The following is a 16,416-nucleotide window of genomic DNA, read 5'->3' on the forward strand; positions in this document are numbered from 1 at the left end:
TTACCATCCATATAAATACCATTTGACTTAAAGGCATATCATTTAAAACATTTCATTTTTTGCCATTTTGTAACCATCGTAATTCATCTTAACAGAAATTAAGTGGCTTTTTACATTTCTGTTACCACTTACTAAAAGAATTTAATTTACTGGAGCTTTAACTGTACTGATATAATTTCAGGCTTCTGAGGTAAATGTCAGACCTAATTGATGCCTTGCGTAACTTTGAGTACCGTAGCTTTAATGCAAATTCTCCGTCACTGAGGCTAGGTGACAATTAAAAAAAATGTTCCATCATAAAATGCACATTTTATATTGGGGGGGGGGGAACCATACATTAAAAACCTTCTGTGATATTTAATACAGCAAATTAAGACTCGTGTGGCTGTTGTGTAAGACTAGAAGTAGATGCATTATATTGCACCTTCTGTAATGTTCTAAGGTTAATAATAATTGATACCTTTATTGATCCCTGTGGGGGAATTCTTTTTACGCCTCCTGCTACTTGCTCTTTGTAGAATAAGCTGTAAGCCACTCATGTGGGTGCCCGGGGGGGTTAAGGGCCTTACTCAAGAAGCCACAGATGTGCTGAGGTTGGGTTTGAACCAGCAACCTCCTGCACACAGGCTTAGCCCACTGGGTGGACAAGCTCTCGGTCTTTCCGGTTTGACAGACAGCTACCCCAGATATCTGTTAACACAAAATCTCTGGCTAAGCATCAGTCACTTCTTTTCGTATCTGAAATCAGAAATATAAAATGCACTGTGAATCTCATTCATTCATCCCAAGCCACAGAAAAGATATAGCTATTTATTTTGTGACATAAAAACTTAGTATTAACGGTAATTCAGTGTCTCCGGTTTAATTCCTTTTCGAATAACTGTCCTACATGAATCAGACATTCTGTATATAGTTATTTTTATTTATTTTTTTTTGCATTTCCACCTGAGGTATAGGAAGCAACTTGTACAAACACCGAGTGCTACACAGAACAGTGACAATATGTACCGTTTCCTGGAAAAAATGTGTTAAGAAAGAAACGCTGCCTTTAAAGCCTGTATATGGTCTGGCACAATTCAGTTTGCAGTGATATTCGATTTCCTTAAAAGTTAGCATTGTCCTTGGGAATTGGCAGCTTTTTAACATTCTCTAATTCTGGATGCAAGAATTTTCATAACTAGGTGGAAAATATCAAGAAAATATCAGAACACAATATACAAAGTATTTCTATAGGTTATAATGGCTTGCTTATTACTGTAGTCATTAAATACCTAATTAGCGACTGTTCATTCTTTACTTGCTTTTCCCATAATCTGAGACTGACTTGCGCTCCCCTGGAGCCGTGAATATTCCGGCAGACAGGAGAAAAAGCAAGTGGACACGTTTCAAACATCTGTTGTGTCCTAAAGAAGAAGAGAAAAATACAATAAGTTGGATTATTTATAGACACTGATTAAAAACAATTTTTGTGACCGTTCAGAAATATCAAAAATTAGCAGTCTGTTGTTACTATCATTTGACATACGGCCGTTCGGAACGTATCTCGTTCGTAAGGAGAGGAGCATCTGTGCAGATTTGGAAAGTCCCTGTCATTTAGGGTCTTGTGGTATTTTACCATATATCAAGGTGCAGATAAATACCTCATTGTGAGGTAAAGAATGAAAAAACTCATCTGGAAGGTAAACACAAAGTCCTTAAATAGCTAACGCCCAGAGATCAAGTCATTCCAAAGCCAAGCGCCAGTTCTGTTCGCACATTGACGTTTCCTATTGCTGGAGGTGGGCTCAACACATCCGTGGAACATTCCAGTGCTCACTGGTTTTTCCCTTCACAATCCCAGTAAGACATGGCTGCCCATAAAGTCAGAAACCAAAGTAAAACAAAAAAAATCCCAGTCTATTAAAACGACATTCACACACGGATGAGCAGTCCATGTGGCGCCCCCCACAGGAGACAAAGTGAAATCAGCTTGCTAAGTCGGCGCCCCGACTGAAGCTGGCGCCCCAGGCGGCCGCCTATGTCGCGTCATGGGTTGACCGAAACCGTAGATGAGCAGAATTTGCTTACAGACCATAACAAAATGGTTTCTTCCCAGCATCCATTATTCGTTATTGCTGTATTCATTAGGTAAACTCAAGGTCTAACCAGAGGACAACGAGCTGCTCGTGTCCTCAGTACTGAGGATCCTGTGAGCTGGGTCACACGCAGGGAAACGCGCCACATGGCCGTAGTGCCGTAACTGACGCTCCCTCATAATGCAGGTGATGTGCATCAGTCAGGACTCCTCTAGCAACCGCTCATTCGACACAAAGACAAACCAGCGGTACCCAAGGATTCTCAGAAGAGCCACAGTACCGAAGGAGTCCGGTCCTCGTCTCAGGTCACCATGCAGCCATACAGCGAGACGGGCAGCACCAGGACTCTGAAGACCTGGACCTTCAGCTGCTTACAAAGATATCGGGAGCCACACCCCCCTTTCCACTGACCTCATGCCCCCCCCTCCTCTCCCAATCCGTCTGCTGACTGCATAGGACGGGTCACCAGAGACATGACTGTCACCGCCCAGGTGAGTGACCCTCTCGATGAGGTCTGCATTCTCCCCGCAGACCGACACACTGCTGACGGCTCTGCCCAGGAGGTCATTAAAGGCCTTGATCTTGCTTTTTATCCAAGACACCCGCAAGCCCAGACACTCAGACTCCTCCCCCAGTCTCTCGAGAGTCCCGATCGGAGCCTCCATTGACTCCGCTAAGATCACAGCATCGTTGGAAAAGTCAAGATCAGTGAATTAACGCAAGTCAATTTAATTGCACAATAATTACCTGCAATATAGTAGATATACTATCTGGGTATAACAATACTTTAATTTGTATTTCATTAATGTATATTATTGTTTTATAAAAAAAAACAATTTGCAAGTACTGTATATTGTTTTTGTGGTTTAGTTAGAATTCATAGAGGATCCAACCATCTATGTTTCTGTACCCACTTGCCCTATACAGGGTGGCGGGGGGGTCCTGAGCCTGTTCCGGAGAGGGTGCAGAGAACAGGCCAGGATGGGGGTCCAGCCCATGGCAGGGCACACTCACACACCATTCCCTCACACAGGCACAGCTACGGGCAATTGGGTAACTCCAATGTTTTTGGACTACAGGGGGAAACGGAGCACCTGGAAGAAACCATTCAGAGATCCTTTTATCAAAATGATATTGCTTCTTTTTTACATGCAACTGACATGTTTCATATATAAAGGATTGAACAGAACATCTGTATTTACAAATGGTAGGTAATATGTAGCTAAAAAGGTTTTCAGAATGTAGGCCAGAAGAAAGCGTTTTACGCCTTTCCACAACAGAGCAGAGATCCCAAAATAAAGTATGATTAAAATTTTTTTTTTCTCTCCCTTTTCCCCAAATGTCACTGCATACAGTTCAAGGAAGAAGAACAAAGAATCTGGCTGTTTCTTCCCAAAAAATCAGATGCTCGGTTAAAATGAAACAGTTAGCCTTGGTCTCCATCCCACGTTCACTCAAGTTCAATTATGGGCTAATTTCCACGTTTCAGTCATTCCATCATATACAATTATAAAATAATAAACATGCACGCTGGCCAAACACCCTCAAACCTTCAAAATGCTTGCAAGGTCACATGCGAAGCACATAAAAAGGCACAGAGTGACCTATCTCTGCTTTCAGTTTTCAGTCCAGCCACATTTACAATCGTCAACCATGGTCTTCGGAAAAAGAACGCTAACTTTAAGTTACGTTTAAAAAATGTAACAATTAACAACAGCAACATTTTTATCTCATACTCCACTGCACCATAATTTTTATATAGCATATAACTCTGAAAACAAATGTAAGAAATGCTGTTAAAAATTAGCTTTTCATTCAAAAGAAGTTTATGTTTCCCAGGTCCTCACTTTGTGTTCTCACAACTTTTCTTCCAGCTTAAAGAAAAAAAATCTCATTATCGGTTATGGCATTTCGGGATAAAACCTTAAATCTCTCTGGAGGTGATTTGGTTCGATGAAACGGTCTTTCGGTAACAATATGACCTATTCTGCTGTGTCGTATCTTTGATTAACTGTGCAGTCAACCAGGGCAAAATATCTCTTTTCATGAATGGGAATCGGTCGGGGATATTAATGAATTGTTCACATTTGCTGGACTCTGTGAACAAGATGGACAGAAAAGGTAAGACGATACTTAATTCCCAAACCTTGTACGAATCGACCAGACTAGAAAAGCCTTTATAGCTGTGTTCGACGGAGGATTTGTGGACATACTCCTTACCTCAGAAGGGAAACACTGGCGGAAATCGACCATTTCTGAATCTAACTTGTCTGGTCTTGTGCCATGTAGTGGCCGTGAGATCTGTGGATGTAATCTAAAATGATTATATTGATATATATTCAAATATATGAAGATGCTGAACGAAAATGGAATACACTATACTGTACATAATACAAAATATTCCTTTTGACACAAAATATTTGCAATTACACATGACCACGAGAGGAAAAGTATGGAAATAAGTTTGGCTGTAGGGAGATACAATAATCAAAATTCTATAGCGGGAACTTGACCTGACAAACATAATATAATTTTGCATTTGCTGTGTCATATTGGCAAGATTTACTGTTGCTTAGGGTTATTTCTGTTATTTGATTATGTTTGCATACTTTCTGCACAAGTGAAATTGTTTTCCTCTATTGTCTTTCCTTATTCAAGAACAATACCGCTTAACCAGAAATGATAGCATCTGTCGATGTAGGAAATAACATTTATAACTGGTTTGCAATTTGTTTAACTTTTCCAGGACTCTTCTCATACATTTTAATGTGAAAAACTTTAAAAACTTAAAAAAATTCTTGTTAACAGTTTGATTAAAGCGTGTGGTACATGTCTTATATTGCCGTTGGGTACTTGAGTCAGACCCCCACCTCTCCCACCCCCGCCCCTGCTGTCTCTGAAGTCACAGTGATCGTAGCATTACGGAGGTTTTGACTGCTGAGCTAAAACAAACCATTCAGGGCTTATTCGGATTAATCTGGGGCTTCATTTCAGGCTTATGATTCATCCGGCTACCTGTACTATGACCATAAAAGCACTGTTTTCTATTCTAAGGTTCTTAGAGTAAGGAAGAGGGGGGTGAGTCATTTACCTCGATAGTGAGCTGCGTGCCATCGACTGAACTCAACGTGTCCTGCTCAGAGAGTCCGGCGAAGCCAGGATCGGTGCTTGGGGTGTGAGTCAAGCTGGACACGCGTGTCAAGGTACCATCATCACTTTCAAAAAGCGGGTTTAACTTCACAGCGAATGCAAAAGGCCCATTTTTGTGTCTATGGTACAGAAGAGACACGTAACTTACTGCTTTTTACATGTTCATGTGTATTGCGGGGAAAAAAAGGGAATTTGAAATTGATAAGACAGCCATGCTTACACAAAACTCACTGTCCTCCTGGCCTGGATGCATTTCCTGTTAATTAACAGCAAGATCCCTATCACTGCCAAAACGAGTACAAGGAAGGCAACAAGGCAGCCGATGATTAGAAATGGGTCAACTGGCAGTGAGACCAGCTCAGTACAACGCTCTCCGTGAAAGTGCCAGTATCTACCGACAGGGCATCTAAGGAAAGTTAAAGAAAGAGGAAAGAATGAGTTATATGAACAGGCAAGTCACTCAGCCATTAGTAAAGCAGGACGGGACCAACCGCAACAAGCAGGATCGAATTCTCTAAAGCAGTGTTTCCAATCCGGTCCTCGGGGGCCCACAGATGGTGGCATTATTTAATTTTGGCTTCATTCGCTCCCCAGTGAACAGTAAAAAATGTATTTAAATTACTAAGTGCCCCCCCCCCCAATATCAAACTCTCTGCTACACTGTTGGTTTCATGTGTGAAATGAAAATAAAATGACTTCCGCGGCTTATTCGCAACTGAGGAAACGTTCTCTCCCTTAGACGCCCGGGTGAGTTGGGTAGGGCCCGGTGCCTTCCAGTCGGCGTACCTGCAGGCAGCGCCTCCCCCTGGGACGATGTGGCACTGCCCCCCGTTGAGGCAGTAGTCCGGCTGGAGGCTGCAGAGGCTCCGACAGGGAGGCCCGTCCGGAGCACCATAGCCAGGCTCGCAGACGCACTCGGCCTCGCGGGTCAGTGCGTTAACCGCACACTGTGAGAACTCGCCGCAAGCCAGGAACCTGCAAGGGTCCATCACCTCCGCTGAGGCCAGGAGGGAAGGTCATGTTAACTTTAATGACATTTCCCCACCCTGTCGTCCCTTCCGCTTAACGCACACGAAGTCCCTCGTGCACCTGGCGGACGGCCAAAGTCATGACTCACTTCAATTAGGATATCCTGGCCTGCACGGGCTTTTAACCTTCAGAAAACTTTTTTTGAAAGTGATCCAGGTTTGTTTAATTAAGATGGCAAACTGGAGCTGAGACAACGAGGGCATCCGTGCATTACTGTTGACTCAGTTGACTTCCTGTCTTCTGGAATAATCCTTTTGAATCTGACTGTTCTGTAGATCACACACACTACACTGTCAGAGGTGAAGGCAGCCATTAGCTTTGCTGTCACGTGATCTGCCTGACAGGTACAATTTCTCATTACCCTCCTCGTCAGAAAGATTTCCGCCCTTACCAGACTCGACACGCGGGGGCTTGTGCTCGACCTCAACGTCGAGGCGTTTGGGCGCACCACCGCAGAAGTTTGCGACGACACAGTGGACAGCTTCTGTGACATTATGCAGCCCAGACGTCTTCATTTCCCTACTGAAGATCACACTTCCGTTCCTGAAGCTGAGAATCTCAAGCTCCTTAAATCCAGTCACACTGGACCGCAGATATGGAAGCAACTAGAGTGTAAAAGAGAACGAGAAGTAAAAGCCCAAAGCAGCAGAGAGGCTGAATATTATTCACTCTTTCCTTTACCTGGCAATCTAACAGCACCTCTACTATTAAAGCAGTATCGAATTTTCTACAATATCACCTGTTATTTCAGAATTATTTCTGGGTTAAAATGAAAGGCGGTAAATAAAATCATCCATCCATCCATCCATCCATTGTCCAAACCGCTTATCCTATTGGGTTGCGGGGGGTCCGGAGCCTATCCCGGAAGCAATGGGCACGAGGCAGGGAACAACCCAGGATGGGGGGCCAGCCCATCGCAGGGAACATTCACACACCATCCACTCACACATGCACACCTATGGGCAATTTAGCAACTCCAATTAGCCTCAGCATGTCTTTGGACTGTGGGGGGAAACCGGAGTACCCGGAGGAAACCCCACGACGACATGGGGAGAACATGCAAACTCCGCACACATGCGACCCAGGCGGAGACTTGAACCCGGGTCCCAGAGGTGTGAGGCGACAGTGCTAACCACTGCACCACCATGCCGCCCCTAAATAAAATCAGAAAACCTGAAATAAATCAACGATCGATCTTGAGAGCTTTATAATGCCTGAATAAGAGTGGAATTCATCCTTGGAAGTTTTAAATTAAAAACCACAATCACTTACTCTCATCCTCCAGCGAAGCTAAAAGAGGTTCGATGTAGTAGGTAATGTGCTTACAGCATATAATGGCTGTAAAATCTCCCCCAACTGCAAATGCTTTTCACACAATATTTGTAGGTCTGGTTCCTAAAAGCGCGAGTCACCTGAACTGAAATCTATAAGCAGAGTCTGCAGAATGGAACAGGAGCTGGGAAGCGGATCCATCGCTCCCATTAAAAAATAAATGGACACCCAGTGTTAATCCAGCTGTCGCCCTTTAGGTTCAAGACCAGGGCAAGTGTCTGTCTATGGGGCATAATTTACAATCAGCGCACAGAGGAAGAAGCCAGGTTCTAATGCACAGAATGACAGAGTTCGGGAAAAATTGGATCATTGCAGCAAGATGAGTGCTGTGGGAGCTGGGTTAGGAATGATGAATACACTGTATTCTAAGAGCTCATTGTCAGGTCTCTGCACCATGGAAAATGGCTTACAAATAAGTTACAATAAATTAATAATAAAAGTATGAATTATATCCAGGGATGTGCGGAGGGGGGTGCTGGGGTCCTGCCCCCAGTCTGCAAATTTTACTGAGTGCCAGCTTATCACAGACGATAGCACTATTTAATTGTGGGACACCAGCAAATTTTATCTGCCCCGCAAAAAGTTGCTGCACTGCCCTGATTAAAAGAGTTAAAAAAAAAAATTAATTAAAAATAAGATGCGAGGCAATCTTACGATACTTCTTCATCTCTTTCCTACGCGCTGGTGGCGGATCAGAGAGGCTGATTTGAATAGTATTTCAACGTATGTGTGTCTGTCGTGGATGCAAATGTGTCGTGTGTTTAAGTAAATAACTGCTCTGAAGTCATACGCCAGTAACATGCAGCTGAATCAGTGAACATACCCCCCACTTCTGCTTTGCAACTGTGCCGCCCCTTGTGTCAGATACATTCCCTGATCCAGACTCTTAGGTCACAGCTCAACAGTTAACTTTGCATTCGGTGATGCTCCACTTACAGACAACAGCAGGGGCTACAAGTGCCGTTAATCTGGGAAAGAATCACGAAATGCTACGGTTTCACAGAAGAAGTGCAATTTTCTGTAATCAAGCTATTTAAAATATAAAGAAATAATAATCAGTATGAAAAAAGTGATATTGGGAAGTTAGATAAAGTTAGATAAAAATTTATATTTAATTGCATTATTTTACATACTAAAAGACTATGGGAGATATCACATTAAAAACTCCAAAAAGGGAAATTCTAGATTTTAAAAGTTTGGGGGAGAAAAAAATGATAATTTTAATAAAGATTATTATACTGAATAATGAACATAACAACATGGGAGCGACGTGGAGGGCCCTCTTTGGTCGAGCCCCGCAAACAGCTGCAGGGAGGCATTAGCGGACACCGTAAGCAGCCCTGTGACCTGCACCCCGGGCCACTTCTCCCAACAAACTAACTCCATCAGCCAGCTCTGTGTCACAAATACCATTTGCTCAACTCCCTGGCAAAAGCAGATGTTTATGCTGTAGGAAATGAAACACATGCCTCTTCGAAAAGCATTAGCTGCTGTGCAGTTATTAAAAATCACCCTTCGTGGGGTATTTCCCTCACCTTTGATTTGTTTGCCTTTTAAAATATTTAATAAAGATGAGAACCCGCAGATGACCGCCAAGCTAGGGGGACTGAAGGCAAGCCAGGGGGCAGCGTGGGTGGGATCCGACCCCTGTGCAGGTGTCCTCTCCCTCTTTGGGACACTGAGAAACCAGGTCCTGGCCGGGATCTGCCATGCTCGGGTGGTGGCAGGGGTGACCCACCAGAGGGGTTAATTGGGGTAGTCATTATGGAAATCCCCAAGGGGTCCCTGCGCCTTCTGCTTCGCCGCATGAGGTTCCTGCACCTCTGCCTGAGGCTCCGCCTGTTCCTGTGCCGGCGGACGATGCTCCATCGCCCAATGTTCCTGTGACTCTAGTTCCTGCTTTTCTCCCTGAGATCCCTGCTCCACCCTTTCCTGCTTTGCCCTCCAAGGACCCTGACCCCCCAGTTCCTGATCCCGCTTCTGCACCACCTGCTCCCTTGACCCCAGTCCCTGTCCCCGAGGTGGTCCCCGACGGTCAGACCATCGCTCCTCCTCCCTTGATTGAAGGAGGAGGAGCTCAAATCGGACCGCTCAGGGATTTCCCTGATGATCCCCTATGGAGGAGTGACTCCTTCTCAATCACCACCTCAGCATGGTAGATCCCAGTAGGGCCCCCACATTTCGGTTGCCTGTGGGTCCTCCGTCGCCTCGTCGGTCACCTGCCGGCTCCTCCTCTCTGACTCGTCATTCAGCTGTGCCGTCACCTGCCGCGGCTTCCCCTCCCTCCTCATCTTCACTGAGGTCCCCTTCGATGTCCTCCTGCATCCCCTGGTGCCCCCTGCGACTTCCTCCTCGCCTCCTCCGCCTGTCCCAACATCTGCCTTGTCGCTCCCTGCGAGGTCCCCAGCTACTCCTGCCTCGCTATCGCCGAGGGTCCCTCCGGCTCCAACCTCGCGGTCGCCTGCTGCCCCTGCGGCTACTGCCTCTCGCCCGCTGGGGTTCCCTCGGACTCCCCGTTGTTCCCCGTGTTTTCCCGTCTGGCCTCCTGTGTTTGGTCCTCGTCCCTCGGTGTCTCCTGTGTTCACTCCTAGTCCCTTTGTTACTCTGGTCTATGTTCCCCCGGTGTCTCCGTTCTTGCTGTGCCTGACTGCGTTTTCTGTTCTTTGTCAGGTGTTGTCCTGGTTCTTGCCGTTGTGCCTGTCTTGTTCCCAGTGCCCCGTTGATATTTTGTTTTTGTTTTGCAGGTCCTGTGTCCCCAGTCTCATTCCTCGCTCCCCTTAGGCACAGCCGGAGTTCACGTCTTTGGGGAGGGGTTCTGTCATGACCCGCTCGTCCAATCCTCCCATGTGCCACGCCCCCTCATCTACCCCGTGTAGATTCCCCGTGTTTACCAGCTATTATGCATGATTTCTGATTAGTTCAGTGTATTTAAGTCCTTGTCAGACCTTCCCTAGTCTGGTCATTAACGTTGCAACATCTTGCTGTATGTTTTTGTGCCTTTTTTTGGATTAAACCCTGCATTCTCCCGACACCTGGAGTTTTCCCTTCTCGTCATGATCCCAGCAATCGTAACAACTGCAATGTCTGTGGATATCTTGAGTAACCGGGGCATGATTTCTGGTAAATGACATTGCTATTTAATGTTTCAAATGCACCACAGAATTAATGCAATTTGCTCCCATCATATTCGAGAGAAGACGGACCATTTCTACGGACAATATCACCAAAACTAGGCAACTCCCAGCAGGACCACCTAGATGGATACATAGCAATAAAGCCCTACTAAAACATATATTTTTCAGTTTTAGGGTGAACTGCCCCTTGAAGATTCAAAATGGAGTCACAGATAAGCTGTTGCCATTGTCAAACCCGACCTACTGTCCCCTCTCTCAAGGTCCTGGTCCATAACCGAATCAACTGAACTTTAATTCAGGGCAGGAACTTAATGGCTCCTAGGTGAACTGAAATGTGAAATTGTACTGGGCGAATTTACATGGTGTTCTCATTAAATACGGAACATACTGCATGGTACAATCACTCTGTAACCTTAAAAACAAATACTTCTTGTCCTGATTTTGAGAATAAGAGTAAGTTCAAGCTTGCCGGACTGCAAAGCATAATTACAAAGTGAACTAATGACACAGGTTGGGATTCACTTATTTAGAAGATGCAGTTGTGCGATGACGAACCGCATTTTTCCTGGAACAATGAAAGTTAAAGACCTCGTATTCAACGGTACTAACATAATGCCAAGCAAATGAACCAGCATCAATCTGATGAAGACGGCCTTGTATTCAACCTTTGGCGGATAAATAAGCCATCCGCCGTCTAACCACCAATCCAGAACAAGACCGCTGGCGTGAATTTAACAGAAAAATTGTAAAATACCTCATTGCAAAGTCGCAGCCAATATTTGCATCTTTCAGTCCTTCCCGACACTTTCAGTTCCTCCATATTTTCTTGATTTCAACCATTTATTTTTCTTTCGATTCAATTCAAGGGTAAGAAGGGACACAGTATTTCTTCATTTTCATCCGCCATCCACTAGACTGCCAGGATCACTGGGATCACCTCGCCCCAGTTGCGCGGAGGCAGCATCCACACCAGCATCTCTCTGAGCGAGAGCCGCCAGTTCGGAATTCAGGTCAACGTTCATCAAGTCAGGCCAGGGATCATTCGCTGCACGCTTCCTCATCACCCGGATATCTGTTCTCTGCCTCGAATATTTTTAGACAGTGTTCTTCCCTCATTCTGTACGCTCAGGGGAGTCTCCCCATTCTACCTGGACCAACAGAACTCATAAAAACGGGTCATTGCAGATCCCCAGCCTTTCCACAGTTGGTTGCAGTAGATGCTGCCTTCTCTGTTGTCTACATGTGCTTTGTGGATAACAGTCTATGGTCGTAAAACTGTTCAGCAAGCTGGTTCAATGTTTGTGAGATTGACTTTTTTCTTAAGTATGGAAACTAATACAGCTACGAGTTACAAATTGTTAACATTAGGCAACTCTTTAAGTACTAGAGCAGAGTTACCCTCCCATGGTTAAGAAAATCAAGATGTAAGTGGTCCTATGAGGCTGCAAATTTATGGATGAAATTTCAACAGAATGCCAGTTACTGTCCCATCTTCTGAGCATGAAAAGCAATAAGGACATCCATCCATCCATTCCTCTATCCAGGGTTGTGTGGGGTCTGGACCCCATGGGAACAGTGCAGGCAACAGCCCAACACAGGGCACACTCACATACCATTCACTCATTCACAGAGTTGGGTAATTCAGGCCAAGGGATTTTGTCTCAACCAACCAGCTGAGCATAAAGAGTCACAGTGACTCAATTGGTTGGTTGAAATAGAATCCCAGTCTGGACTTTTACTCTCTGGACCTGAATTACCCAACTCTGCTCACCCATGCATACACTTGAATGACTTGAAAGACTTGAATGCTGGTCCCAGAGGTGTGAGGCAACAGTGAGAACCACTGCAAACCACTGCACCATCGTGCCCCACTGGAACAGGTATATCAAAATGTCACCCAGTGCTCAATAAAATTACGTTACTGTGGTAATTAAATCTAAAAGCACACCAGTTTAGATAAACAACAGAAATGTATCCTCGCTATATATTCACTAGAATTTCCCAGAGGAACCTTCCCGAGGGATTAATAAAGTTCTATCTATCTATCTATCTATCTATCTATCTATCTATCTATCTATCTATCTATCTATCTATCTATCTATCTATCATTCTCAGATTTCACATAATCAGAATTGCAGTACTGCAGCTAATGTTGACAAGCAAAAATTCTAATAACAGAAAGGTGGCAAGGACAAAATATCGGACATGTCTGCAGAGACCTGAGACCATTAAATGAGGAATACTCCCACAATTAATCTCAAAACACTCCACTGAACACCAGCCACATCCAAAACATGCAAAGAACCACAAATCCATAAATAGCTGCTTTCTAGGCTTAGCGTATATTATTGTCTGGTGGAACGGGGGAGGGGAATCAATTCTTCATAAAATATTGAGCAATTGAGCTGTTGCAGTGGTTGCATATTTAAAAACAGCACATCCTCACATGCTAAGAACTGCATTACTTAAATATCACCCACTCGCACATAGCGGGAGAACACCCACACAGACACGCACACGCACACGTGTATGTTAGAGAGGGTCATAGCACTCAACACGCTATCACAAAGTGCCAGGTCTAACTGCATATTACCCAAATCTTTTCATTTCTCTCCAGTCTACAGTGAAGTGTACTTTAGTCATTAGGCTGCATAGTCATGAGGCCATCTTCCGTATCCTACAATCCACTTATAGGCAGTTTATGAGAAACAAAGCGTATCAACATTCACAAAGCCCAGTCACGCACTGAAAGCTATGAAGACAGAGGACCCTTATTTCACAGCTTTGCCACTGACTCACTCCAACATATATCTGCATCTAACCACACGTATACAACAGTAACATCAATGAGACACCTAAAACTAGGAACTGCGGCAGTACTTCCGTCGGACAACTCCTGATGAAATATGCATTTCTGACTTAAGTGACCGGTTATAGGTTACATATTGCAGTGAATGATGACTCACAGGAAAGATTTAATGAGGCAGCAGTCGCCTCTGATGCAGGCAGAGGCACAGCGAGATGAAAGAGACACTTTGGGCTTGTTTTGCAGCACCCTGGTAGAAAGGTCACATCCCACGATGCACACACAACAGGCACGGTATAAAATATGGTAAGTTTTACAGCTGGAAACGGTCAGACTCGGAAACTGGGAGAGGGGGATAAGGAATGTTTAGAGGAAAATAAAACTGATAAAAAGTTACAAAATAACGTTTAAATGAATGTAGGGAAGATGCAGCCTGTACTACAAAGGTGAAGGCATCCTGGAGATGGTGCTGTGTGACTGGGGCAGGCATGTAGCCACATGGTAAAGTTACGGGTTTGACCTCCCACACTCCTGAAATTGGTTTGCACCTGATCAGGCACCAGAGAGGTAGTAAAATAACGAGTTTGAATCCCTTTGAAATTTGCCAACCCCCCCGACACTCATTTTGACAGCATGGGGGACAGGGGAGGGGGAGTACTCAATGAATCCTTCAAGTTTTTCATGGATACTGCTGCTGGAATTGAGGAATCGATTGCGATGAATCAAAACATTACTGCACACCTATAGGGGAACGAGGCGATCTCAGCCATGTCCAGTTTGATGCAAACTGCAGAACGGGGCCTGACTGCTTTCATTGCGAGATAGCTAAATGAATCCTTAGCGTTAGACAATGAAAACACACGTGCACATGATCACTGAATACGTTATAATTAGCTAGTTATAATGAATGACAGGCACATAGCAGAGATAGGTACCGGGATGGATGCGGCAATCCTCTGTCTCCCAGGCTCAGATTTATCGGAGGAGCCAGAGTTTGGCCCGTCGTGAGAATCTGAAATCTGCATCTAAGCGAGACAAAACACAACCACCTGTTTGATGAAGATTATTTAAGATCATTTGCATCGGTTAAAACCCCTGAAATTGCTTTTGAAAAACAAAGTACGGCTGATTTTATCAAAACAAACTAATAATGAGAAACACAATTACCGAATTTCCGATAAATCAAGTATTAACATAATTTATCATATTTAATATTTGACTTTTGCAGCTAATAAAGTGAGGTGTGAGTGTTATTCCTCATACTGAAACTTAATATAAATGTTTGCAGGGGTTTCTCACTGCTCCTTGATGTAGAACAAACATTTGTCATGTTTAATTATTTAAACCACGTTTGTCTACGTCTGAAACATCGGAATAATTAGCAGAAAGTTCAGTCTCCTACTGAAGTGCAGTACAAATAACGTGGCTGAATTACCTTGATCTGAAACATTTGCCTTGTTTCGCTTGGAGCCATTGGGAAGAAAATAATATACGAACTTGTTTACCTACCACTTGAAGAAAGACGTTTTCCAGCAATCTGTAATCAGGGGAGCTTTTGTTCAGCAGGTCGTTAGCAAGCATCAAATGAGCGACCCGCAAACTAAACACCACCGCCATCTCCCTGCTCTGGCTCTCCGCGGTCAAAACACCGCTGGTCACGGCCCTTGAAGACGGAGCTGCATGTTCACAGGGATGGTCTATCCCGGCCGGATCTCCCCTGTCATAATGTATCGGGATAGGGATGCTGCTTTGAGGATGTCGCTCCTTGTCCTCCTGCCTGGTGTCGTCCTTATCTTCCTGTCCATGGGCAGTGGTGAGGACGGCGGAGACCACGCTATCTGCAACAAATTTGGAAAGAATCCAGATGTCATATCGGCCATGTGCATTGAGCTATTTCCTCATTCATTCATACCATATACAATCGATCACAATCGTGGCACTTTCAATCAAGGAGGCAGAAGAGCCCCCCTCCCCCCATGTGCCTGAAAAGAAATACATCATGTATATTAATGATGGGATACTGTATTATATTCTTGTACCTTCATTTAAAGCAGTGTGTCTCAGTCCAGTGCTTGGGGACGTCCACACAGTCCACGTTTTGGCTCCCACCATATTCGAACAAAGTAAACAACATCACCGAATGCCTGGTACCGATGTGTTGGAAGTTGGGAAGGAACAAAAACGTGGACTGGCTTTGGGTCCCAGAGGACTGGATTGAAAGGAACTAATGTATTAGATCTTGTGGAATCACCAATATTCGCACAAGAACTAACAAATATTAGTGATCGCACGTGATTTGCTCACCTGTTGTAGCACGAGAAGCTGGGATTTCAGGGTTTTTTGATGTCAGATCTTCCCCATGCTCGGCCCTGTCTGTGCCTTCGCCAGGCTGAGCTTCTGTGATTGGCTCGTCCAGTGGCTGTGTCATGGTGACCAGCACAGTGCTGGATACATTTTCATAAAGGCCCAACACTTCGTCCATGGATGAAAGCACGGGGTGGTTGACAACATCACGACCCCTATCACCAACGCCTGTGGAAAGGTCATATCCTCCAGTGATGGGGACACTCTCTGTCCTTGCCGACTCTCTGCTGCGTGTCACAGGTGCGCTCGTGGTTTCCACGCTCTGTTCCATGTCTTCTTTAGCTACATCATTCTCCTCCTGACTCTTTCCCACCTCTACGGGGGCAGGAGAAAGACGAGGTTCTTCAATCGCAGTTGCTGTGGTCTCTGCAGTCATCTTCATTTCACTGTGAAATTCTGATGTTGGCGTCTGAGAAAACACACATTATGAAACATCAAAAAATATCAGTTTAGCTACTTATTATTAACTTATTAGAGAATTATTTACCTCTTCTAACGTTGATCTTACTGTTACGTGCTCTTTCAG

The 16,416-nt window shown here is 44.6% G+C and overlaps 1 protein-coding gene across 1 annotated transcript; it reads right to left on the reverse strand.

Annotated features, from left to right (window-relative positions):
* Window positions 1-796: 796 nt before the first annotated feature.
* Window positions 797-16,404, reverse strand: LOC125707527 (interphotoreceptor matrix proteoglycan 1-like). Its single transcript, XM_048974754.1, has 9 exons — window positions 16,378-16,404; window positions 15,831-16,299; window positions 15,036-15,364; window positions 14,462-14,551; window positions 6,646-6,859; window positions 6,012-6,222; window positions 5,167-5,344; window positions 4,296-4,376; window positions 797-1,403 (listed from the first exon to the last, which is right to left on the reverse strand). The coding sequence occupies exons 2-9, from the start codon at window positions 16,270-16,272 to the stop codon at window positions 1,386-1,388; spliced, it is 1,563 nt and encodes a 520-aa protein (XP_048830711.1). The 5' UTR covers window positions 16,273-16,299; window positions 16,378-16,404; the 3' UTR covers window positions 797-1,385.
* Between the last annotated feature and the right edge of the window lie 12 nt (window positions 16,405-16,416).

Source organism: Brienomyrus brachyistius, chromosome 14, assembly GCF_023856365.1.
Source record: "Brienomyrus brachyistius isolate T26 chromosome 14, BBRACH_0.4, whole genome shotgun sequence".
Taxonomy (NCBI): Eukaryota; Metazoa; Chordata; class Actinopteri; order Osteoglossiformes; family Mormyridae; genus Brienomyrus; species Brienomyrus brachyistius.

Coding starts and splice junctions, on each gene's coding strand:
- LOC125707527 (XM_048974754.1), bottom strand. CDS start 16,272: ATGAAGATGACTGCAGAGACCACAGCAACTGCGATTGAAGAACCTCGT. Junction 15,365..15,830: donor AGCTTCTCGTGCTACAACAG/GTGAGCAAATCA, acceptor AATTTGTTGCAG/ATAGCGTGGTCTCCGCCGTC. Junction 4,377..5,166: donor GCACGCAGCTCACTATCGAG/GTAAATGACTCA, acceptor TTACATCCACAG/ATCTCACGGCCACTACATGG.